The sequence below is a fragment of the Phacochoerus africanus genome, chromosome 2 (assembly GCF_016906955.1).
Source record: "Phacochoerus africanus isolate WHEZ1 chromosome 2, ROS_Pafr_v1, whole genome shotgun sequence".
Classification (NCBI taxonomy): domain Eukaryota; kingdom Metazoa; phylum Chordata; class Mammalia; order Artiodactyla; family Suidae; genus Phacochoerus; species Phacochoerus africanus.
The window spans coordinates 35153239-35179668 of NC_062545.1; the positions used below are offsets into that span (position 1 = coordinate 35153239).

At 35.1% G+C, this 26430-nt stretch overlaps 1 protein-coding gene across 2 annotated transcripts in view; it reads left to right on the forward strand.

Moving 5' to 3' along the window:
* PTPRK (protein tyrosine phosphatase receptor type K) overlaps nucleotides 1-26430 on the forward strand; it is a 570706-nt gene that overhangs the window by 536182 nt on the left and 8094 nt on the right. For both annotated transcript variants that reach the window (XM_047758978.1, XM_047758985.1), the window contains exons 17-26: nucleotides 1250-1337; nucleotides 2405-2481; nucleotides 5190-5226; nucleotides 6525-6622; nucleotides 7026-7142; nucleotides 19236-19390; nucleotides 21504-21639; nucleotides 22151-22300; nucleotides 23162-23335; nucleotides 26210-26341. In XM_047758978.1, the coding sequence (XP_047614934.1) occupies nucleotides 1250-1337; nucleotides 2405-2481; nucleotides 5190-5226; nucleotides 6525-6622; nucleotides 7026-7142; nucleotides 19236-19390; nucleotides 21504-21639; nucleotides 22151-22300; nucleotides 23162-23335; nucleotides 26210-26341 (1164 nt within the window). The remainder of the gene's footprint in view (nucleotides 1-1249; nucleotides 1338-2404; nucleotides 2482-5189; nucleotides 5227-6524; nucleotides 6623-7025; nucleotides 7143-19235; nucleotides 19391-21503; nucleotides 21640-22150; nucleotides 22301-23161; nucleotides 23336-26209; nucleotides 26342-26430) is intronic.

Consider the following 26430-nt stretch of genomic DNA (forward strand, 5'->3'; position numbering starts at 1 on the left):
AAGATCAAATTCTGTGCTCTAAATGTACTACTTGTAACTCTGAGTTTTGTTTTGTGGATTTTGGTTGAGGGTGGCTGGGAGGAAAAGAAGAGCACTGCAAATCCAGACAATAAAAAGATGCCAAAAGAAGGATGTGGGAAATTCTTCTTAGACCTTTATTTCCTCTTCCTACTCTAACCAAAATACCAAGATTTATACTACAAAAGAAGTGATTTAAACTAAATATCCCAATAAACATAACATAGCAAAAAGGAAACCATTCCTTTGCCACTTTTCACTTACTGAGAAATACTGGTTGGAGATGTAGAAGGAAGCTCCTCCACCACTGTACACACACATTTAAACTGAGAAAGTCCAAGCAATACCTTACTTTGAAAGACCACCTAAAATACATCCAACTTCATAAGGAATCTTCTGAACACTACATTTTATTTACAGATTATTTGTCTATCTTAGTTTGGGAGTGAACAAAATTATTTTTGAATTTTGAATGGTTTTAGACATATGCCGGAAACACTACAACGTGGTAACAAAATAGTGAAAAGAATTACAATATTCTGCCAGAGCTGGTGCTTTCTGTTCATTGCATGTGTATTGCTGTGTACCTCACTTCAGAGACTGTTGACTCTTTGAAGACTCCATTTCCTGTGTTGAGCAAAGTTTTAAGTTTTTCTGCAAAAAGAAATCCATACCCATATTTTAAATTGCTGCATATGGTAATTAAAGCAATCAACAATTTCATCTGTTCCAAGATTCTTGGAGACGGTGACTCTTTTTAATTTTCATACGGTCCCTTGCTGTAGAGACTCAGTCCTTTTCATGATCTTCAAAGAAACTGGAATGTGATGTATTGCACATGACTTAATGAATAATTATGGGAGAAAACAGGTTTTCTTTTTCCTGTTAGAAATACTAAAGGGAAGCATATTGAAAGATGCTCATTAAATGTAGTTTTGAAGTTTTTGATGCTTTCCCTACTTCCATCTCACATCTTAAATTTGAAATATTTTCAAGGTCCTTTTTTCCCCCCTTAAATTATTCCTTGTCCTTAATGTGAACTCAGTCCAAGCCAAGATGAACAAGTAGGAGTCCAACAATCAAGCTCTGAGGTCTGAAAATTGAACATTTACTGCTAGTACTCCCTTCCTCCCTAAGAAAGTGGCTTTGACTATTTGGTCTTCAGAATGGATAGACCTCTTTCAAGAAAAGGAATTAAATTCAGTGTGCTTGTTAATTTTGTTTTTTCTAGAGCTTCTTTGAAGGACAGTCAGCATCTTGGGATGTAGCTAAAAAAGACCAAAATAGAGCGAAAAACCGATATGGAAACATTATAGCATGTAAGTTCTCATACAGTTCTTGGTGATTGTAAATACTGTGTGCAGAAGATAAAGAGTAATATGAAATTCCTCCTTATATGGCTTTAAACACTGAAAAAATCTCAGAGGGTGGCACATCTGTTTATAAAGTAATCTATTTAATAGTAAAACAGCATTGGCTATTGGCAGTAACTCTGAAATTGTCATCATCCTCATTAATTAAACTGACTCAGACTCTTCACCCGGTGGAGACAATTTGCTACTTGATTTTGTGTTTGCACATGAATGCATAGGGGTGCCATTAAGAGCTGAAAATATCAGGATAATGAAAAGGAAGGATTTTTTTTCAGTGATAAATTGCTATAACTCTTCTACCAAACATATTCAAGGTGGGAGCATTATTCTTTCCTTTCTTGGAGCCATTGTTTGAACCCCGGTTGTTCCATGTTATCATTAGGGACTTCCTCCTGATTAAGTCTCAAGATGTATTCGTGAGATAAATTGATTATCCTATGAAGCCAGAAGAGCAGTATGAAAAGTAACAGATAGTTTAGCTTGTAACTAGCTACTAGTTTACTTAGACCACTTTATCCTCAATTTAAATCATTTAACAGTATCTTATAAATACATCAGAACTTAAACTTGACTGTTACAAAATAAGTTGAGAGCAAGGGTTCAAAATTCACATCCTAGTTGTGTGGCTCATTTGCTGTCAAGTGCAGGGAGAAAAGATCCCACCCATTTAAAATCATGCCTCTAACAAGCAAAACCAGCAGTTAAGGCAGGTTCAGTTCTTTAGAAAAATGTATGACTCAAATGATGATTTATCAGATATTATCATGTCCCCTAAAATATTCCTAACTATGAAGATGCCAGTCGCTGACGTTTTATGAACAGAGTATTATCACTGTAATAAGTAATGAGCTCATTAAAGTTCTTGTATTTCTTCAAATGCCTGGTATTTAAGGAAATTTTAAGAGTCTATTATGGATAACCGCTAGAATCATTTGAACTCTTTTTACTAGGGTCGCTGTCTCAGAACAGGGAGCACATGTAATAGCTTTTATTTTTATCATTAAAAATTTTAGATGATCACTCCAGAGTAATTTTGCAACCTGTTGAAGATGATCCTTCTTCAGATTACATTAATGCCAACTATATAGATGTAAGTATTTGTATCATTCGGTATGCCCGATTTGTTGGCTTATATATGTAAATCTTTTTGCTTGTTATTACCTATAAAGTGATTGCTAGCTTTTTAAAATAAAGAACAAACTGTACACTTTTCCTTGTTCTACGTCCTAGTACTTACTGACGTTGTTGTGCTTTCTTTCACACCTGACTTTGGTTTGGGCTGTAGATTTGGCTGTACAGGGATGTAAGTACCACTATATGTAAATAACAGCACCCTATTATAAATATTTAATGTAACTACTCAATTAAAGTTATTACTAATGCTTACTACTAGTTATCTCTGCATGCTTCACCTAATTAGCTTCATACAGTATATCTATGTTCATTTTTTTGTAACTCCTTTACATGTGTAAAGAGCTATTTTACCTCTTTCCCTTTTCTATGTTTAGAAAAACAGGACCATTTTTAGCTTTTGACAATTTATTATGTATTCGAGTTTTATTTGTCGATGGTTTCTGTTTCTGGCTTTTATTCCTGCCCCTCCCCAAACATATGTGAGAAGCTGGATAGTATGATGTGTATTAGTGTTTCTGAAATTTTACTTTGTTACATTTGACTTCTAATGTTAAAAATGATTAGGGAGACTCTTGTGGTGCCGTGGTATTGGTTTGTAAAGTATTAAAATTACTTAGGCAAAATAATTACTAAATTGCATTTGTGAAATACATATATCACACATATATATTGAATCATACAAACCAAAGTTTGTTTTGATCACACATTTCACTGTTCAGCTTTGGTTACAAACATATCTATGTGTAAATTCTTTATTTAATGGAAAGTTATTATCAAATCAAATCAAATATTATTAAGGAGGGAATATATTACATATAAGAAGGACACACTCTGTTCATACTTGCGGGTTCAAAATCACACTGGAATTTTTTTGACTGTTAATTCAACTATGCCTTAGTTTCCTCATCTTTACAGTGGGGATAATAACAATACCACTAATCTCATCATTCTGTTGTGAGAATTAAATGAAGTAATGCATGTTGAGCATTTAGCCCAATGCTTAGCAAATATCAAGCACTCATTAAACTACAGCTATTTTTAAAAAAATTCAAACCTCGGTGTGCTAAAATTAATATTTCAAACTATTCATTAGTTGTAAGGCAACAGGTAGAAATCTTAAGCTCTGCAGTATATCTGATATGCACATATGTATATGTATGAATGATATGAAAGTTAGGACCTTTTTCTAATTTCTATAAATAAGAAGTAATTTTATCACATTTATTAAGTTCATGTTTTACAGTTATTTTGTGAACTGTCATTATAAATTTGAATTAGTGAATTTTATTTAGTCTCTAAGTACATTGGTTAAATTTCTGATTATCATTTTACTCTCATTCAATATTTTAAACTTATCAGACATCTCAAAATGGAAAACTAAACTTAATGATCTACTTTCTTAAAAAAAAAAATCAACAGTTGTCTGACAAATTTGTACTTGTTTTTACCTACTTAGTTTAACCTTGGTTTTCTGCCAAGACCCTGGCAGGACATTTGGTCCTGTCCAAAACATCCAGAAGACATTTGGTCCATGCCAAAAGGTCCTTGATATTTGGTCCTTTCCAAAATGTCCATGGAGACATTTGGCCCATGCCAAAAGTCCTTGATATTTGGTGCTGTCCAAAACCATTTGGCATGAATCAAATATGCTCTTGGACGTTTTGTAGAGGACCAAATTTCAAGGACTTTTCAGCATGGACCAAATGTCTTTGGACATTTTGGACATAGCCAAATGGTCCCGTAAATATCAAGAACCTTTTGGCATGGAGCAAATGTCTTATGGATGCTTTGGATAGGACCAGATGTCTGCTAACTCAGGCTTTTACTAAAGCTCTTCGAGAACTACACTACAGATTCAGAGCTTAACCCATTATACCATTAACATTTTTGCATTCATGATCTATTGGAAATCAAACCAACTGAAAGCAAATTTATCCCTTATCTGGAATAACTTCTTTATTAAAACAATATTAAATGCTTAACCACATAGAACTCTTAGCACACTAAAAAAAGAAAAAAGTACTAAAACTTTTGTTTAGGATAAGATGCATTAAAAAAAAATTTCCCTATATATGTGTGTACCTATAATATTGTGTGTGTAAATTAGTATTATAAGCACACACAAAGTAGTTTTGGCAGGTTCCTGAACATATTATAGAACAGAAATATTCTCTCAAAAAAATCTCAGCAGGACTTTGACTTGATGCACACATGCATTGTCCAGCTCTAACATTGGAATGTTCTGTTATATTTATTTTATGGTTCTAATATGTTGTTGTCCATTTGTAATGCAGTGTGTTGTACTTTGGATGATAAAATGAGAATTAATATTTTTGAGCACAATTTCGCCAAGAATGAATGACTAAAGATTAACATGAAGGCATAAACATTTTAGTGAAACCAAACAAAATCTATGAAGTGATTTCCTAGCAAACAAATTCAATTATGCAATATATATTCTAATTAGAGCCCTTAAAATATTTATTTTATTTTTACCTTTCAGATAACCTAGGTTTGAGAAGTGAACCATGTGTTCACTACTCATTTCTGGACTTTTTACTATAACTTAATCTTAACAGGTGGTTGTCTTCATCTTTTTATGCCTTCATTCATTTATTTCTGACACTGATATAAAATGATGACCAATTTGTTCTCCTATTTTAGGGCTATCAGAGACCAAGTCACTACATTGCAACTCAAGGTAAAACTCTGTCTTTTTGAATGTAATAGAATAACCACTCTTGCTTACTTCATCCATATGGTATCTTTTTGCAATTTTATCTCAATTAACTGAAAAAAAAAAAAAAACTTGTGATTAACACTGCTCTTTATTCTTTTGTATAATATAAATTGTTTTATATGTTTAAAATCTATATAAATTAAAGCCCAATTTATTTATTTTTAATTAAAAGTAAAAGAGAACCCTCTTCATAGTTTTTGAAATTTGGTTTTTGGTATCCTGATGTCCCAGAGCACTTGTCAACAGTACTGGACACGGAAATTACTTATTTTTGATGAAAGCAGGTGAGATCTCATCTTGTATAAGGTGCCTGTTATCTTGAAGCAGAGTCTCTCGGCCTGGCATATAAGTACCCAAGACCAACGGTGGTATAGTGAGATACTGGAGTGTCTCCTGCAAGTTTTTTAAAATCAAGATTGAAACCAAACAAACGGCTAAAGGGAACTTAGTCAAGTTCATTCTTTGTGGTAAATAAGAAGTAAAGAAATCTTGTTATAGTGGCATATTGGGGAATGAAAGTAGATAGCAATAACAGTAAAACCACCTTTAGTTATCTCTCCAAATTGGACACGGGCCATCAGAAGAGAAATCTGCACATCTTATTTTACAAGAGGAAAGTGAAACAAAAGCTCTTTTGCTAGAGGTCATTTTCTAGGTGTTTTTCACATATCTTCAGAGTAATTGAGTTTAACTATAAACTCTTTATGAGTTAGAAAGATCATCCATGAATGAGTTACTTTGAGTAATAGTTTAGTTTCATGATATGGGGTAGAGTATAACCCAGTAGATGCTTTTGCAGCTCAGAGACGATACTATAAAATAAGATTAGAATGTGTCCTTATATGTGTGATATTTCATTAATCCCTAAACATACACTATTTATAAATGGTGTGTATATTTAATTGGTAATATGTACTGTTTGGTTGATTGTGGCCTAAGACTTCCTCTTTTCACATGTATATACAGATGCATTAAAGCAACTTAGTGACAGATATAAGTACCCTAGAAACTAGTGACAGCATCTTTGGAATTTGAAAATATAGAAGGCAACAGAATAAAACAAACTGATACGTGCCTGTGGTTTTGTCTACAATGTGAATTTTGATATGAACTGAATTTAAGTACTTTCAGTAACATTTTGTATTAGACCTTTAATTTTCTTTTTTGGTTCATTTAGTTTATATTAGTTTTTAATCTTATCTAAACTTCTAACTACAAAATTTCTCTGGTAACATGATATTCAAATTAATTTCTTATAGGCCCAGTTCATGAAACAGTATATGATTTCTGGAGAATGATCTGGCAAGAGCAATCTGCCTGCATCGTGATGGTTACAAATTTAGTTGAAGTTGGACGGGTAAGGGGAAAAAAAAATCTGTGTTGTAAAATATGGGTCAAATAGCAAAACATAATATACTTAAAACAGAATATCATTCAACTGTTTGAAAAAAATTCATAGGTATAGCATTTCAAATGAGCACTCCTGAGTCTTTGATGGCTGAGAAATTATTTGATTTCTCATTTAGTAATACAGTAAGCTTTGATTTTATACTAGAATCTAATTGCATTATCAGGCATGTATATTTTTTCTGATATTACACTAAATCTATTTGTTGTGTAGTAGATACTTTCATCTAATTTATGTATTTTTAAACTGCCATTTAACTTGGTAACCTGAAGAGTTATCCCTGAAATACAGTCATCTTGGTTAATGTGTATTATATATTCAGGTCCACCTATATATACTTTTTGTTATTTAGGTTAAGTGCTATAAGTATTGGCCTGATGACACTGAAGTTTACGGTGATTTCAAAGTAACCTGTGTAGAAATGGAACCACTTGCTGAATATGTTGTTAGGACATTCACCCTGGAAAGGGTAAGTACCCTAAAATTCTATAAAAATATGCATATGAAAACTTTTTTCTTAAAATCCCTGTCAGAATACTTTTGATGATGTCTTGATAGCCATCATTTATCCCATGAATATTTACTTGAAAGCATAACATGTGCCAGGCATTTTTCTAAACTTTGGGACACATATTAAATCCCTACTCTTGTGGAGCTTATAATCTGTTGAAGGAGACAGGCAATAAAATTTAAGAGATAAGCAAATACATCATTTATTTTGAGAAATACTATGGAGGAAAATAATGTAGGGAATGGAAGTAGGCAACATTTCTGAGGTAGAAGAAATCGGTTATGGGTTACAGTTTTAAAAGGATGATCAGGAGAGGAGTTGTTGAGAAAGTTAACATATGGGTAAAGGCTTGAAGGAAATGAGGGAGTGAATGATAGAACTATATCTCAGGGAAGTTGTCCCAGGAAGAATATTTCTGGTGGAGGGAAGAGTCACTTCCAAGACCTAGAAGCATGATATTTCTGTCACAAAGAGAAACAGCCAGGAATCTAGGGTACTGAGAGGTAAGTGAAAGGGAAAGAAATATGAGATAGATAAAGTCAGAAATCTCAGAGCCAGATAAGTGAGGCCTTGTGAGCTACTATGATGATTTTTTAGTTTGTATCAAAAGTAAAAGTAGAAAGTCGCTGAGAGGATTTGAGCTCAGGAGTAACATTATCTGACTTTGAAAAATATGATCAGAAAGACTAAAGCAGAGTGGCAGTGTAAGTGGACTGAAGTAAGACATAGAAACAATGACTTACATTGTTGCAGAAAAGTTTAATAAATTTGACGGCAAAAAAGTGTAAGATGATCTATATCAAATTTTTTTCAATTAAAAGATACACATAACAAAAAAACTGTGATTATTTAATATTCTTAATTCATAACATTAGTACAAATGAACACTAGAATCCCCCCCACCCCCGACCCATGCTGACATGCCTATTGAAAATGTTGAACTTGGGAGTTCCCATCATGGCACAGCAGAAATGAATCCAACTAGGAACCATGAGGTTGTGGGTTCAATCCCTGCCCCTGCTCAGTGGGTTAAGGATTCAGCATTGCCATGAGCTGTTGTATAGGTTGCGGACACAGCTTGGATCTGGCATAGCTATGGCTGGGGCATAGGCCAGCAGCTGAAGCTCCGATTAGACCCCTAGCCTGGGAACCGCCAGATGCCATGTGTGCGGCCCTGAACAGCAAAAAAACAAAAAAGAAAAGAAAGAAAAAAGAAAGAAAATGTTGAACTTTATGTACTGATATACCATTTTGTACTTTCAAATCAGCCAAGCACTTTTAAAAAAAGAATACTAATCATTAATTTTAAGAGTATGATAACAGATATTTTCACATGTTGATCACAGTTAAATTACAGTAAGCCCTCTGTAAATCAGTAAAGCAGTGTATGTATCTACAGAGCTTGAAAACATTGATGTTCTCTGACCAAGAATTTTACCTTCCGGCGTTCCCTTCATGGCATATTGGAAACGAATCCGACTAGGAACCATGAGGTTGCAAGTTTGATCCCTGGCCTCGCTCAGTGGCTTAAGGATCTGGTGTTACCATGAGCTGTGGTGTAGGTCACAGACATGGCTTGGATCCCACATTGCTATGGCTCTGGCATAGGCTGGCAGCAACAGCTCGGATTAGACCCCCAGCCAGGGAATCTCCATATACCATGGGTGTGGCCCTAAAAAAAGACAAAAGACCAAAAAAAAATGCAGAAATATAATTTAAAAAAAAAGAATTTTAATGAATCTATCCTAAGGAAATTATTTGAAGTCAATGACTTCATATATAGTCTTAGAAAATTATAGATAACCATAAATGTCCAGCAATAGATAAAGTATACATCTATTATCTAGAAATAGCACTCTTTATAAAAATGATATTTATAAGTAATTTACCAACATAAAAAATAATTAGGGGAAACATTAAGTGGATAGAACCATTATACAAAATGACCATCACAGCTGTAAACCATGAAGATTTCTCAGACAAATCAAGTAGAACAAAATAAGCAAAAACGCAGATTTCAAGAAAAGAACCATCAAGCTAGATACCACTGTTATTGAAAGAAAGAATATGGACTATGCATTCTTTTTCTGAGTTTATCAACATTTTATAAAAATCAATCATTAACTAGTCATAAGGGAAACTTGAATATATAACAAAAATTCAAGACATTTCCAAAATCCAATGGAAAATAACAAATCATTGACCAATAACCCCCAAAATTAGGCTCTTAGAAATCACCAAAGCCCTTCTGAATAATCCTTAAGTGAACTATTGTCTCAAAACTAAAATTATATTGTAAAGATAAACAATTTTATATCAAAATTTCCCATATTTATGAGAAAAATATATACTTAAAAATGATTTCTTATTTGAAAGGTATTCTAAGATCTTGTGAAAAACCATTAAACTGGAAAATCAGGGGGAAAAGCAGTAAAACAAAGGAAAAATTAAATATAAAAGAGAAAAACAAAAAAGGGTAAATTTAATCAACAAGCTATTTCCTTAAAAAGATCAATAAAGTAACTAAACCACTGTCAATTCCAAATGATGAACAATCAAAGCAATATATGCAATATTAAATAACACAAAAGGGACATAACTAGTTAAACTTGCTATTAAGGAATGTTATTAAAAATATTATGTGTGAACTTGAGACAAATTTTACTCTAGATACACAGATATTCTAACAAATAATAATTTCCAAAATTTGACCCAAGGAGAGTTAGGAATCTGAACAGATGGTAAAAGAAAATTGAGTGCGTATTAAAATTTGCCATTAAAATTGCATTATGGTTTCATAATTGAGGTTTCTTTAACCTTTAACGAATAACTAATGAATAGCTAATGCCTAAGTTAATCAAACTATTTAGGCCATAGAAAACCATTAAAACCAACTAAATATATTTTAAAAGCTAGCATAACTTAAAGATAGCATTCCTTAGCTCTTCTCTCTCTGTCTCTTTTTTGATCTCTCTGTTTCTCTCTCTCAAGTATGCACACACACATACACTGCAGACCAATTTCATTCAAGAACATTTTTGAAAAAAAATCTTCAGAATAAAATACTGAAAATTTGAATCCAGCAGTGATCTATCATGATTGCTTTTAAGAATGCAAATATTTTACAACTGTGATAGGATATCTAGCAGGATATTTCATTATGTCAGTACATTAAAAGAACAGAAACATGATTTTATTAATGGATACTGTAATGGACTTAATTTTATTTAAAAGCCATTTAAAGTAATATTCTAATTACACACACACACACACACACATTTCATTATATTAGAAAAATAAGGAGGTTTCCTAAACATAAAGGTGATTTCATGATAATTAGGAGCACGCATGATAAGGAATGAAAAGCGAGGGGCACTATAGCTATGATCAGGAATGGAGTGTGGATAATCATCCTCACTAGTGTTCAGCATTTTTGGAAGCTTTAGGACAGGAAATAAGACAACAAAAGGAATAAACAGCAAAACTAATGAAAAAGACAAAATTATTTTAAGGTGTGATGATTTTATACCAAGAAAACTAGAGATAATATTTTTAAATGGAACTATAATCATTTATGTAAGTAATTCAAGATAAATGCTCATAAATCCTAGCATTTCTTCACATTAGCAATAGACATTATGAAATATCTTTTACAACAATAAAAAAATTCTGGAATATATTTAAAAAGAAAGATGCAGCTCCTAAGTGAATAAAGCCACAAATGTGTATTGAAGGACACAGAATAAAATATGAATAAATGGAGAAATGCACCATGTCCCAGAATGGGAATACTTGGCATTAACAACACATTATGGATTTAATGCAATACTAATTATAACATTTTTATTTTTAATTTGTTTTTTTAATTTCAAAAAGAACTGGAAAAGAATAATCTTTTTAGAAATCCATATATTTGAAAATTAGGAAAATTTAAGTAAAATGAACAATAAGAGAACATGCACTGCCAGATATTAAAGTGTTCTAGAAAGAGCAAGGCTCTTACAGCAACTCCAGCAAAAGGAATAATGCAGAGAAGATAAAGTAATTGTCTAAAGTCAGATCTTTGACAATATATGGTCTTCCTCACTAGAGCTGACTTGAAAAGTGGTATAGAGAAAACTGTAGCCCACCTAATCCTCAGGGTAGAGTCTCCTTGCCTGCCCACTTGCAGATTACACAGGCATCCTATCTTGAATCTATTTCTTGCCTATCACTTTGTCTCTCACTGCATTCCTTCCATGTGGAGGAATGAAGAACCTGAACCTTGGTGAGTCCAGACATCAAGAAATGTCTGCTGGATCTGCAAGATGAGAAATGGAGAGAAGAAAAGGAGAGGGAACAGATACTATTCTTCAGGCTTCCACCTATTCTGGGAGGAACCACCTGATCTGCCCTAAAACAGTGAGGAATATTCAAGACTAGAAGAGATAAAAGACTTTCCTATTGCCCTCTCCAATTTCCCTACAGAGGTTTAAGAACTTTCAGTAAACTGAATCACTAAAACACAGAACATTGCCTGGACTTCAGCTTCTTCAAGTAAGTTGCAGGGGATAAAAGAATATTTGAGGGTAGACTTGATCAAAGAAAGGAAAAGTCCATGCAAAACTAACTGACCTCCAAGTTAAACAATTAGAATAACCCATGAAATAAAAGTCTAAGTGGAAAATATCCAACTGAAAAATACATTAGGAGGCAGAGTTGGATTAAGATGGCAGAATAGAAGGACTGGAGCTCATCTTCTCTCCTAAAAACAACAAAATTTACAACCAAATCCTGAGCAATCTTCAACCAAATGGACTGGAAACTTTCAAAAAGATATCCTACTCCAGAACACAAAGAGAAGAAAAAGAGGAGGCCACATCAAGAGGTAGAAGGGGCGATTTCACGATATAAACAACCCCATACCTCCTGGGTGGGAAGCTCCACAGACTGTAAACTAACTGCTTCACAGAGACTCACCTACAGGAGTGAGAGTTCTGAGCCCCACATCAAACCCACATGCGTGGGGATCTGGCATTGGGAGAAAGAGCCCCTGGAGCATCTGGCATTGAAGGCCACTGGGGCTTGTGCACAGGAGCTCCACCAGATTGGGGGAAACGGAGACCCCATTCTTAAAAGGCACACACAGACATTCATGTGCACTGGGTCCCAGGGCAAAGCAAAGTCTTCATAGAAATCTGAGTCAGACTTGACTGCAGTTCTTGGAGGACCTCCTGGGAAAATTGGGGTGAATGTGGCTTGTTGTGGGAGAAGGACATTGGAAGCAAAGCTCTTGGGCGTATTCATCAGCATACCTTTCTCTGGAGGTGGCCATTTTGGGAAAATCTGGCCCCACCCATCATAGCTGAGAAGCCCCCAGCCAAACAACAATTCAGGTGGGATCAAAGCCCCGCCCACCAGTAAACAGGCTGCCTAAAGACCCCTCAGGCACACAACCACCTCTGATCTCACTCAGAGACAAAGCCCTACCCACCAGAGGGACAGGAATCAGCTCCATCTACCAGTGGGCAGGCATTAGTCCCTCCCTTCAGGAATTCTACAGCAAACTCCCATACCAACTTCAGCCACAAGAGGGGCTGACACCTGAAGTAAGAGAGGCTATGACTCTATTGTCTGCAAAAAGGTCATCACACCAAAAAGCTATAAAAAAATGAAAAGACAGAGAACTATAAATCCGATAAGGGAGAAAGAAAAAACTCCAGGAAAACAGCTAAGTGATCAGGAGATTCTCAGCCTCCAAGAAAAAGACTTTAGACTATTGATGCTGAAGATGCAAGACATTGGAAATAAACTGGAGGCAGAGATGGATAATTTACAGAAAACACTGAGCCAAAAGATACAAGATATAAAACTTAAGAAGAGATGCAAAAGAGAATAACTGAAATAAAATATTCATTAGAAGCAGCCAAGAGCAGAATACAGGAAGCAGAAGAACGAATAAGTGAGGTGGAGGACAGATTAGTGGAAATCACTAATGTGGAACAGAAAAGAGAAAAAAGAGAACTCTGGGACAACGTTAAATGCACCAACATCTGTATTATAGGGGTGCCAGAAGGAGAAGAGAGAGAGAAAGGGACAGAAAAAATATTTGAAGAGATAATAGCCGAAAATTTCCCTAACATGGGAAAGGAGCCACTCACTCAATTCAGGAAGCACAATGAGTACCATATAAAATAAACCCAAGGAGGAATACCCCGAGACACATATTTATCAAACTGACCAAAATTAAGACAAAGAGAAAATACTGAAATCAGCTAGGGAAAAGAAACTAGTAACATACAAGGGAACCCCGATAAGGTTATCAGCAGATTTTTCAGCAGAAACTCTGCAGGTCAGAAGGGAGTGGCATGATATACTTAACGTGATGAAAGGAAAAAAACCTCCAACCAACATTACTTTACCCAGCAAGGCTCTCATTCAGATTTGAAGGAGAAATCAAAAGCTTCACAGATATGCAAAAGCTAAGAGAATTCAGCAACACTAAACCAGCTTTACAAAAAACACTAAAGGAACTTCTCTAGGCAGAAAAGGCCACAACCAGAAACAAAAAATATCACAAATGACAGGGCTCACCAGTAAAGGTATATACAGTAAAGATACGAAATTATCCACGCACAATTATGCCACCAAAATCAGAAATCATGAGAAGGGGAGGGTACAAATGCAGGACACTGCAGATACACTTGCAATTGAGAGATCAACAACTTAAAACAATCTCATATATATATATATATATATAGACTCATATATATATATATAGACTCATATCAAAACTTCAGAATAACTGCAAACCAAAAATCTACAATTGATACACACACAAATAAGAAAAAACAATTTAAATACAACACTAAAGATAGTCATCAAACCACAAGAGAACAAGAGAAGAAGGGGAAAAAAAAGAGCAACAAAAATAAATCCAAAGTAATTAATAAAATGGCCATAAGAACATACCTATCAATAATTACCTTAAATGTGAATGGACTAAACGCCCCAACCAAAAGACAAAACTGGCTGAATGGATACAAAAACAAGACCCATGTATATACTGTCTTCAAGAGACCCACTTCACTTCTAGGGACACATACAAATTGAAAGTGAGAGGATGGAAGAAAATATTCCACGCAAACGTGAATCAGAAGAAAGCTGGGGCAGCGATATTCATATCAGACAAAATAGGCTTTAAAATGAAGACTATTTTAAGGGGCAAGGAAGGTCACTACCTAATGATCAAAGGATCAATCCAAGAAGAAGATATAACAATTTTAAATACCTATGCACCCAACATACGTTCACTACAATATATAAGGCAACTAACTGCTAACAACCTTAAAGGGACAAATCAACAATAACACAGTAATAGTGGGGGACTTTAACACCCCACTTATAGCAATGGACAGATCATCCAGACAGAAAATCAACAAGGAAACACAGGCCCTGAATGAAGCATTAGACCAGGTGGACTAAATAGGTATTTATAGGACATTCCATCCAAAAGCAGCAGAATACACATTCTTCTCAAGTGCACATGGAACATTCTCTAAGATTGATAACATCCTGGGCTACAAATCCAACCTTGGTAACTTTAAGAAAATTGAAATTATATCAAGCATCTTTTCTGACCACAATGCTATATGATTGGAAATCAACAACAAGAAAAAAACTGCAAAAAACACAAACATGCGGAGACTAAACAACATGCTACTAAACAACCAATGGATCATGGAAATTATAAAGTACCTAGAAGCAAATGACAACAAAGATACAACACTCCAAAACCTATGGGATGCAGCAAAAGCTGTTCTAAGAGGAAAGTTTATAGCAATACAAGCCCACTTCAGGAAACAAAAAGCTCAAATAAACAAGCTAACTTTACATCTAAAGCACCTCAAGAGAGAAGAACAGACAAGACCTAAAGTTAGTAGAAGGAAAGAAATCATAAAGATCAGAGCAGAAATCAATGAAATAGAAACAAAGAAAACCATAGAAAAGATCAATGAAATGAAACACTGGTTCTTTGAAAAGATCAATAAAATTGATAAACCCTTAGCCAGACTTATCTAGCAAAAAAGAGAGAGGACTCAAATCAATAAAATTAGAAATGAAAAAGGAGAAGTAACAACGGATATCACAGAAATTCAAAGGATCATAAGAGACTACTAAATGCAACTATATGCCAATAAAACGGAAAACCTAGAAGAAATGGACAAATTCTTAGAAAAGTACAATCTTCCAAGACTAAACCAAAATGAAATACAAAAGATGAATGGACCAATCACAAGCACTGAAATTGAAACTGTGATTAAAAAACTTCCAACAAACAAAAGTCCAGGACCAGATGGCTTCACAGGTGAATTCTATCAAACATTTAAGAGGAGCTAACACCTCTCCTTCTGAAACTATTTGAAAAAATTGCACAGGAAGGGACACTCCCAAACTCATTCTATGAGGCCACCATCACCCTGATACCAAAACCAACGATACCACAAAAAAAGAAAACTACAGGCCAAATTCACTGATGAATATCAATGCAAAAAAATCCTCAAAAAAATACTAGCAAACCGAATCCAACAATGCATTTGAAGGATTGTACAACATGATCAAGTGGAATTTATCCTAGGGATGCAAGGATTCTTCAATATCCACAAATTCATCAGTGTGATACACCACATTAACAAACTGAAGAATAAAAACCATATGATCCTCTTAATAGATGCAGTAAAAGCCTTTGACAAAATCCAACACACATTTCTGATAAAAACCCTTCAGAAAGTGGGCATAGAGGGAACCTACCTTAACATAATAAAGGCCATATATGACAAAACCACAGCTAACATCATTCTCAATGGTGAAAAGCTCAAAGAGTTCCCACTGAGATCAGGAGCAAGAGAAGGATGTCTGCTCTTGCCACTACTATCCAACATAGTTTTGGAAGTCCTAACCACAGCAATCAGAGAAGTAAAAGACATAAAAGGAATCCAAATTGGAAAGGAAGAAGTAAAACTATCCCTATTTGCAGATGACATGATACTATACCTAGAGAATCCCAAAGACTCTACCAGAAAACTGTTAGAGCTCATCCATGAATTTGGCAAATTCGCAGGATACAAAATTAATACACAGAAATCGACAGCATATCTATATATTAACAATGAAAGATCGGAAAGAGAAATTAGGGAAGCAATCCCATTTACCATGGCATCCAAAAGAATAAAATACCTAGGAGTAAACCTACCTAAAGAAACAAAAGACCTGTACTCTGAAAACTATAAGACACTGATGAAAGAAATCAAAGATGACACAAATAGATGGAAAGACAGACCATCCTCATGGATTGGAAGAATCAATATTATCAAAATAACTATACTACCTAAGGCAATCTACAGATTCAATGCAATCCCTATCAAATTACCAAGGACATTTTTCACAGAACTCAAACAAAATATTTTAAAGTTTGTTTGGAAGCACAAAAGACCCAGAATAGCCAAAGACATCCTCAAAAAGAAAAATGGAGCTGGAGGAATCAGGCTACCAGACTTGAGACTATATTACAAAGCAACAATCATCAAAACCGCATGGTACTGGCACAAAGACAGAAATATAGATCAGTAGGAGAGGATAGAAAGCCCAGAATTCAACCCACACACCTACAGCCAACAATCTATGACAAAGGAGGCAAGAATATACAATGGAGTACAGGTGGCTATTCAATAAATGGTGCTGGGAAAACTGGACAACCACATGTAAAAGAATGAGATTAAAACACCCCCTAACACCATACACAAAAATAAACTCAACATGGATTAAAGACCCTGATGTAAGACCAGATACTATAAAACTCTTAGACGAAAACATAGGCCAAACACTCTCTGACATAAATGATAGCAACATCTTCTCAGATCCACCTCTTAGAGAATTGACAATAAAAACAAAAATAAAAAAAAATAAAATAAAATAAACAAATGGGACCTAATCAAACTTAAAAGTTTCTGCACAGTAAAGAAAACCCTAAACAAAACGAAAAGACAACCCACAGAATGGGAGAAAATCTTTGCAAATGAATCAACTGACAAGGGATTCATCTCCAAAATTTATAAACACCTTCTGCAGCTCCATACCAAAAAAAACAAACAACCCCGTCCAAAAATGGGCAGAAGATCTAAAGAGACAATTCTCCAAAGAAGACATATGGATGGCCAAAAACCACATGAAAAGATGTTCAACATCACTCATTATTAGAGAGATGCAAATCAAAACCACTCTGAGGTACCACCTTACACCAGCCAGAATGCCCATCATCCAAAAGTCTACAAACAAGAAATGCTGGAGAGGGTGTGGAGAAAAAAGAATGCTAGTACACTGTTGTTGGGAATGTAAATTGGTGCAACCACTGTGGAAAACAGTATGGAGATTCCTCAGAAAACTCAAAATAGAACTACCGTTTGACCCAGCAATCCCACTCCTGGGCATCTATCCAGAGAAAACCACGACTCGCAACAACACATGTACTCCAATGTTCACTGCGGCACTATTTGCAATAGCCAAGACATGGAAACAACCTAAATGTCCATCAACAGAGGAGTGGATCCAGAAGATGTGGTACATATACACAATGGAATATTACTCAGCCCTTAAAAGGAACAAAATAATGGCATTTTTAGCAACATGGATGGACCTAGAAATTATCATGCTAAGTGAAGTCAGCCATACAATGAGACACCAACATCAAATGCTTTCACTGACATGTGGAATCTGAAAACAGCACACAATGAACTTTGCAGAACAGATATTGACTCACAGACTTTGAAAAACTTATGGTTTCCAAAGGGGATAGGTTGGGGGGTGGAGGGATGTGCTGGGGTTGTGGGTTGGAAATCTTATAAAATTGGATTGTGATGATCATTGTACAACTATAAATGTAATAAACTCATTGAGTAATAAAAAACAGAAAAATACATTAGGAGTATTTGAAAAAAAAAAGTGGTGTAGAGAGAGATTTTTTTTTAAATTTGCATGACTCCATGATGTTTGTTACTGTCACTATTATACTTATTTGTTGAGCCCTGCTTTATGTAGGGTACTATACTAGGGATAGGAAAGAAAAAGAATCATAAGATGTGATCACTGGCTTCTAAGCTTGTAGTGATATTGGTCTGTATAAGATAGGATCTAAAGATAAACTTTTTCACTTTAGGTCATGCATTTCATGTAATTTCGTTTACCTTTTCTGATGGAACAAATGAGATTTCAGACTGCTCAGAGCAGAGTTGGAAATACATAGATTATAGTGGAGTTCTGGATGTTACAAATGTGGATTCTTAAAAATAATTCTGCTACAACCTACAGGCTCTTTTTAACAAAAAAAGGAAGGGAAAAGCTTTGAAATGTGCATTTAAAGGGTTCTCTTAAATTAACCCAATAGAAGAGAGGTACAACAATGGATGCTTTGCTTCCTTCATTTTGTTATTTTTGTTGCTATAAATAATCCTCTGTGTGCTGAATTACTTTGCCGAGTTAAGAAAAACAGTCTACCCAAAGAACAGTTTAGCTGTCTATATATTTTTACAAACCAATCTAGAGTAGCACTGTTCTGGAAAATCCCTACATGCTATGCTTCAAAACCATTTTCAACATGGATAAGCACGGCATTAAAATCTCTTTGTGAGGTGAGAAGTAGAAAGTTGCTTTTATACTCCACTTGAGAACTTACTGCATTGGGTCAATAGGGCAGTATTTTAACTTCCCATTTCTTCCTTTCCCCCTAATAATTTTATGTGTTGTCATTTCAAGAAGAAACAGACTGTCAAGATAAATAAAATTTACTCAGACTTAAAGAACTGAGCAAGACTTCTAATTTTTTTCTCTCCTTTGGCAGTTGTCTGACAATAAAAGTAAGCTTCTAGGCCATGTCAGTATCCTTTTTCAGAAAAAGCATGACTTTTGATAAATTTCTTTTTTTTTTTTTTTCATTGTCAATCAGGCCTAGTACCCATGGTTGTCTTTAATGGCTCTATATTTGGTCCCTTTGAAAACATTCTTTACATGTTTGTACAGAGGGGATACAATGAGATCCGTGAAGTTAAACAGTTCCATTTCACTGGCTGGCCTGACCATGGAGTGCCCTACCATGCTACAGGGCTGCTTTCCTTTATCCGGCGAGTCAAGTTCTCCAACCCTCCCAGTGCTGGCCCTATCGTCGTGCATTGCAGGTGAGTGGTGGTCCAAATGGCATTGACTGTGCGCAGCCAGCTTTTTTAAACTATCCAGACAAAGCTTTTAAGCACAAAAACTAATGCATGCTTAGAAGGTTCCAGCTTGCATGTGTTACAGATAAGGTAAAACAGCAATAAAATACAAGTTATCTCTAAGGAGGATATAAAATAGAAACTTTAGAAATAAACACATTCATCCCAACGTGTGGTGGTGTCCATAATTGCAAGGGTAAAAATTCTGCCTTTTAGTGGCAACATCTGTGTATGTTGGTTTTTTTCTTCTTAATTGCTTTTGCAAATCCCATATTGTACGGAATGGTAGGTAAAGATAGAGACTTCTTGCCAATCTAGTAAATTCCCAATAGAATCCTAGCTTTTAAAACTAAATTTGACACATACAGAGTTACTAAATGGCCTAAACTATAAGAATTTGTGCTGTAAAACAGCTACTTAAGAATTTTTTTCTTCAAAAAGCCCTCCATCAGAAGACCTTGAAAACTACATCAGTGAAATCCAGCAAATATATGCCAGAAAAATGTAATATTATCTAGACTTCAGACTTTCTTCTGATTAGAAGCTTCTCTTAAAACAAGCATTCAAAGACACTAAAAGCAAATTATATGGCCTCATTTTGAGATATGAACAGAAAAATATGTACTGAATTTGAAAAGCTTTTCCTAAATGCTGCACACCATTCTCAAAAACTATCCCCTCCAAGCTGCATAATAGGTTGTGCTTAAGCAATTTTTTCCCTTTCTGAAAATCCAGGCTATCCAGTATTTAAATAACCATGTATAAAAGGAGAAAAATAAAACAGAGAACAAGATAAAAGTAAGGCATCCCATTAGGATCAGATATTGTGTACCCTGAAAAAAAAAGTCTACAATTCAGTCCTCCTCAACAAATCTGATATACCTTCAATTACTTTCCTGTTTCAAATCCTGGGAACAGTGATTGAGAAGATGGTAGGAAAAAAGAAAGAAAGAAAATAAGAAAGAAAAAGAAATAGAGGTAGCTATAATACCTTCCTCTTAAATTTCTTAAGGAACAGTGAACTTAAGAGCAGTGGCCAAATCTAGACAACAATGAAATAACACTAATAGTCCACCTATGCATTTAGAAAATGAGATAAATGGGTTTTCATTTCTGGGGTGTCTTGACATCATAGAGGTTTACTTTCCTATGAATTGCTTCCTTCAGAAGTACCAAGATTCTCGGATACTCTCTTGAAACAAAAGTGTGTTTTCTACTTACACTCAGGTATCTGAATTTATGGAAAAAAAGAAGCTGACTACAAAGTGAATTTCCCCCTAAAAATCCTTACTTGCTCCATTGACTTCTAAATATAAAATTGGAGAAACATTCCCAACATGTAAATGAGTCAAGAGCATATTATGATTCAACTACTGAATTAAATATAGTAAGATAGTGGCATCTCTGTGGCCTGATAAGAATTATATCACATACCTAACAATTCATTTTCTTTTTTTTATTCAGATCACCATTAAAATAGTCTTCTTACTGTTGGTCTCCTCCCCATTGATAAATACCATTTTCTTTCCCCACCCTCACCATTAATCTTCCACTGAATTGTGTGACTCCTCAGCTTTTCTATTTAAATATTTTTTAGAATTAATGTTCTTTTGCCTTGGTATTGACAAGAGTCTATCTAAGACAACATTCTTGCATTTTGCCAGAGTATCCACAACCACATGAGTATAAATCTTTCAATCTTAGGTTAAATTTTAAAATATGAATCCTCTCCTTGATCAATTCTATGAGCTTGAAATTTTGTAAAATGAAGACTGTGTAAGAGAGCTATGGAATTTGAGTGACATATATACATTATTTTCAAAGCACAATTTGACTTACAAAGTTTATATCTTTTTATTTGAAACTCCGATTCTAATCGTCGGTTTACACCAAAGTAGCTCCTCTACATGAAGTTACTTGTTCATTAATAAGCACTGACACAGTATGTAAAAATTGTTTTGTACTTTGTTAAATCAGTTTGATTCCACTAATTTGAAAATCAAATTTGCAAACTAATTAGCAAACCTTTACATTTGCAGATACATGCTTCCTTCGTTTAGATTTGTTTATTTTTCAGTGCTGGTGCTGGACGAACTGGTTGTTACATTGTAATTGACATCATGCTGGACATGGCTGAAAGAGAGGGTGTTGTTGACATCTACAACTGTGTCAAAGCCTTAAGATCCCGTCGTATCAATATGGTCCAGACAGAGGTATGTTGATTGTTGATTGACCACCAGTGGTCTTTTTTTGTTGTTTGCCTTCCAACATTTACCGGACTAAATAATAGATGTTTTTCATATAGAATCAATACTAGCTTATCAAGTCATATAGAAAATATTGTTTTGTTTTTTGTTTTTTTCTTTTTTTTGTCTTTCTTTTTCTTCTAGGGCCACAACTGCAGTATATGGAGGTTCCCAGGCAGGGGTCTAATCGGAACTGTAGCTTCTAGCCTACACCACAGCCACAGCAACACAGGATCTGAGCCACGTCTGCGACCCACACCCCAGCTCACAGCAATGCCGGATCCTTAACCCACTGAGCGAGGCCAGGGATCGAACCCGCAACCTCATGGTTCCTAGTCAGATTCGTTAAACACTGAGCCACGACAGGAACTCCTTATTAATATTTTTAAATAAAGAAAATTCTTTGTATTCTCTACCTCTGATAACAGAAAAGTATATTAAAATACTACGAAATTTTTTGTTTTGTTTCTTTTGATAGGAACAGTACATTTTTATTCATGATGCCATTTTAGAAGCCTGCTTATGTGGAGAAACTGCCATACCTGTCTGTGAATTTAAAGCTGCATATTTTGATATGATTAGAATAGACTCCCAGACAAACTCTTCACATCTTAAAGATGAATTTCAGGTATTTACTATTTCTAGGGCCTCTTTTATGAGCAACTTACTACGATTTCTTCTAGGCATTCTTAATTCTTCTAAGGAAGGTATTTCAAGTCAAATTTATAACCTTTGACCCTATTTTAACTATAATATAGTACCCGTCTCTTTAATTATACATATTATGGAGTCACCTTTGTATTAGTGAGTTCATATCTGCTGTAAGTTGGAGGGCGAATGAGTTCAGACTCAGGGAAAAGTATGGGGGAACAGTATCATAAAAGTCAAATTTAGTCATAATTTGTGTGTATTTACAACCTCTTTTAAGAAGCATTCTTAGGGATTTTGACCTTTTGTGCTGCTCACAATGTGAGATCAAGCACATTAATAGCCAAGTTGGTTCTAAACATTATCTCTAAATAACCCCAAATATTTTCATTGCCCTTAAAACATCCCTAAAGCTGGGTAACTATGAAGTTGAGAATAACACTAGAAGCCTAATACTCTTTCCAGAGTGCCACAGCATGTCTTCAAATACAGCAGGCCAATATGTTATTACAGATGGTGGCTTTGCTGATGGATCATCATCATGGGCCAGTCTGATTGCATTTTCACTGGTTGGGCAATACATTTTTCAGGTAGCTGCGTTGTTTAGCTTCCCTTTTCCTTTTCAGAAGAGGCACAGTGAACAATGTGTATATTGTTTCTTTGTCACTTCTCAGGCTTCATTAGCTTTAACTACAAAGTCTATCAGCCTGTCATCATGGCAAATGCCTCTGCCTTGCACAAACCCTTCACTTTCCACTTGGCCTCCTAAATACTTGATGGATCTGTGTTGTGCTATTAAATGGGTCACTGTCTTTTAACCTGGGTTCCCTTTTCTTTTCAGACCTTGAACTCAGTCACCCCTCGACTACAAGCTGAAGATTGCAGTATAGCCTGCCTGCCAAGGAACCATGACAAGAACCGTTTCATGGACATGCTGCCACCTGACAGATGTCTGCCTTTTTTAATTACAATTGATGGGGAGAGTAGTAACTACATCAATGCTGCTCTTATGGACGTAAGAGACTGCACTCTTTGTTAGTGTAAAGTGTTATGAAAAGCTGCAAAGTCGAACACTGGCTAGTTCTCTTTTCAAGAAAATGTAAATGGCCTAAAAACAAAAATTGGAAATTTTAATTGAAATACAAATTTTAAGGGGAGAATGATTTTGAATTTTCCTACAGTGATTCTTAGGCATTGTACATTAGGCTTTATTATCAATTTGGCTCCTGGCTGTCAGTTATTACATTCTGTGTAAGAAATATTTTTAGGTGATATTTTTCACCCTAATTATTTTCAGGAAAGAAACTCATGCTTATCTATTTTGAGTACAGTTAGGATGAATATTTAAAATCACAGAATGCCATATTCTACTGAAATTGTATTAATTTGGAAATTTTTATCTGACATTTAATATTCCAATAATTTATAGCTTACTCATTTTATTGGCTATTAGAGACAACATATAAATAACTAGAGAAGGTAAGGAAGATAATATGCTAACCCATCCATCATACTGAAAGAACTCCCTTGCCTTACTCTGATCTTTGTAAACTGTCGATGGTAGAGCATGTGCTCAGCATGTTAGCATCACATAGAAAGAACAACATGAAAAGAGAATTTTAAATTGGTCTTTGGCCATGTAGTTTGCTTATCTTAGGAAGAAGTGAGAGTTTCAAGTTCAGAATCATTTTAGTTTATCACCTTCATTCATAAGCTCTATCTTTTGCCCTGTAGCCTATGAAATTGTAGCAAGGAGAAATTAGAAGCCAGGGTTTATTTCTAAGTTATTGCTCCTATTGTTTTCCAAAATTAGCTTATGATAGTAGAGTCTTAGAAAAGCCCACATTCCACGTCTCACTTTTAGCCAGTTGCCACTGACTTTGCTTGCAGAATATTTTAAAGGCAAGCTCAAGTGGAAAGTTGTCACTCTTGCTGTGACCAGAGTCTTGCTGAGTCATTGATCTTCTCCCCTGAAATCACACTGGATCCTCATTGTACTTTTTGTTCCCATTTTAATTGTCTGGAAAGACAAATATACTAAGTACAGAGAAAACACATAGATCTTTTTTGTTTCTGAGTCAGTCAAGACTTGGATTGAAAAAGGGCTGTGTGAAAAAGGGAAAAATATTATTAGGAAAGATATTGATGAAGCATATGTTTGAGGCATTTTTTGTCTTTGGCATCTCTTTCCACTTTTTCTTAATTTCCAGGTTGTTTTTTAGTCAATATGAAGACTAGAGCTTTACATTCTACCTGTTCCTATTCTCTGTTTAATTCCCTGTGATTCAACACAGATATATAGTATAGGCAAAACTGCCCTGTGGATTTAGTAGTGTGGTTGGGGCTTCAAAAAATTTAGGTCTGCTTGGCCCATAAGTGTGGGGCCTATTGCTCAACACTCACCCTTTCCCTCACCCTCTACCCCCACCCGGACATAGATGTCATACACCCTTTCCATGCCTGTGAAGAATTAGAAGGTAAGGCCAAGGATTCAGTGATTTCAAAGCCCTAGATGTGCTTTGCACTTAGAAAGGAAATAAGTAAGAAATCTTCAGTCCTCTCCAGTATCAACTTTTCATCCATCTCCCCTCCCCTGTTAACTCAAAAAAAATAAATAAAAGCTTTCAGCCTCCTTTGACTTACTTTCCCACGGAGCAGACATTTAATTGGAAGCTAAGCTTACTTCTTTCTTCTGATCCTTTCTCACAAACCTTCATACCTTTCTTAGGAGGACATTCACCCAAGCTGTAGGTGAAACTTTGTGAGGTCTTAAGGTCATTGAGAAGCAGCCAGTGAATTACCATCTCCTCAGATTTACCCTGCAGTCTTTCATGGAGTGAAATGTTATGGTTAGCAGCATTTCCCAAATGGTGATAGGGCCTATGAAGTTCAAAGATCAATTTTTATACTGCTGTTAAGACACTTGAAGGAACTTTAAGAGTAATATCATACAAATGAGTTAGGAGATCACTGACAACTTTTTATCAGCGCTAAAAAAATCCATCTCAGGCAACTGTCTATTTATAGTTTTACAAATAATTAGTTTACTACATGTAAATATATATTTCTTTTTTGGTATAGATCATTAGTCTGTAGAATAACAGATAGCCCAGCCAGATGGGCATATTCTCTCCTTCTGGAAAGGGATAATGTGTTCTGTCCCAATCAAGGGGCATTTAGTAAAAACAAGGAGCCATTTCCTCTTAGGTGGAGCCATAGAATGCATTGATTTTACTCTTTGGCACTTGAAAAATCTTAAATGATTAAAACTATCATTCTGATAACTCATATACATTAGAAATGCCCAGAAAACTATGGGAAATGGATTGCCTGCAAGATGTACAGAATGTGTTTATAATGTCAATATAATATAAAAGCATATAAGTTTGAGGCACATATGGTTTTTCTTATTTGGAGTGGAGGAGAGCCAGTCATATAATAGCTGATAAGGGGATGGATAGATGGATAGATAGATAGAGATACACATGCACACCTGGGAATTTTATGCCTTTAGCCTCTCCTACTGATTATTTTTGGAAAATTGAAACAACCCAACAGGTAGCTCATGGAGGATCTTAACCTCAAGAAGTTCTTTCTTACCTTTTTTTGTGCTATCTGTCCTATATTACTTTTATCAACAACATAAAGCAAATTCTTGGCTTGAATTACTGCTCAGGCATCAAAATTATACTCTAAGGTTGACTAATTACTAGTTGCAGTACCTTATATTGGTCCAAATCTGTTATTTCATGGCTGAAGCAACAGTCTGGCTCCATCTCCATATGAAGCTGTTGTGTCTTATCCTACATTACCTGTATTGAATCTGCTTGTAAAACTTATTTTTCATTTTAAGTTCTTATGTTTCTCCATCTACCTTGTTTTTTCACAGAGCTACAGGCAACCAGCTGCTTTCATCGTCACACAATACCCTCTGCCAAACACTGTGAAAGACTTCTGGAGATTAGTGTATGATTATGGCTGTACCTCCATTGTGATGTTAAATGAAGTCGACTTGTCCCAGGTTAATGGTTATAGGTTGCTTTTATGTACTTTAACATGACTTAAAAAAGTAGTAATAAAATGCTAAAATCTGCTTTAGTCTTACCATAA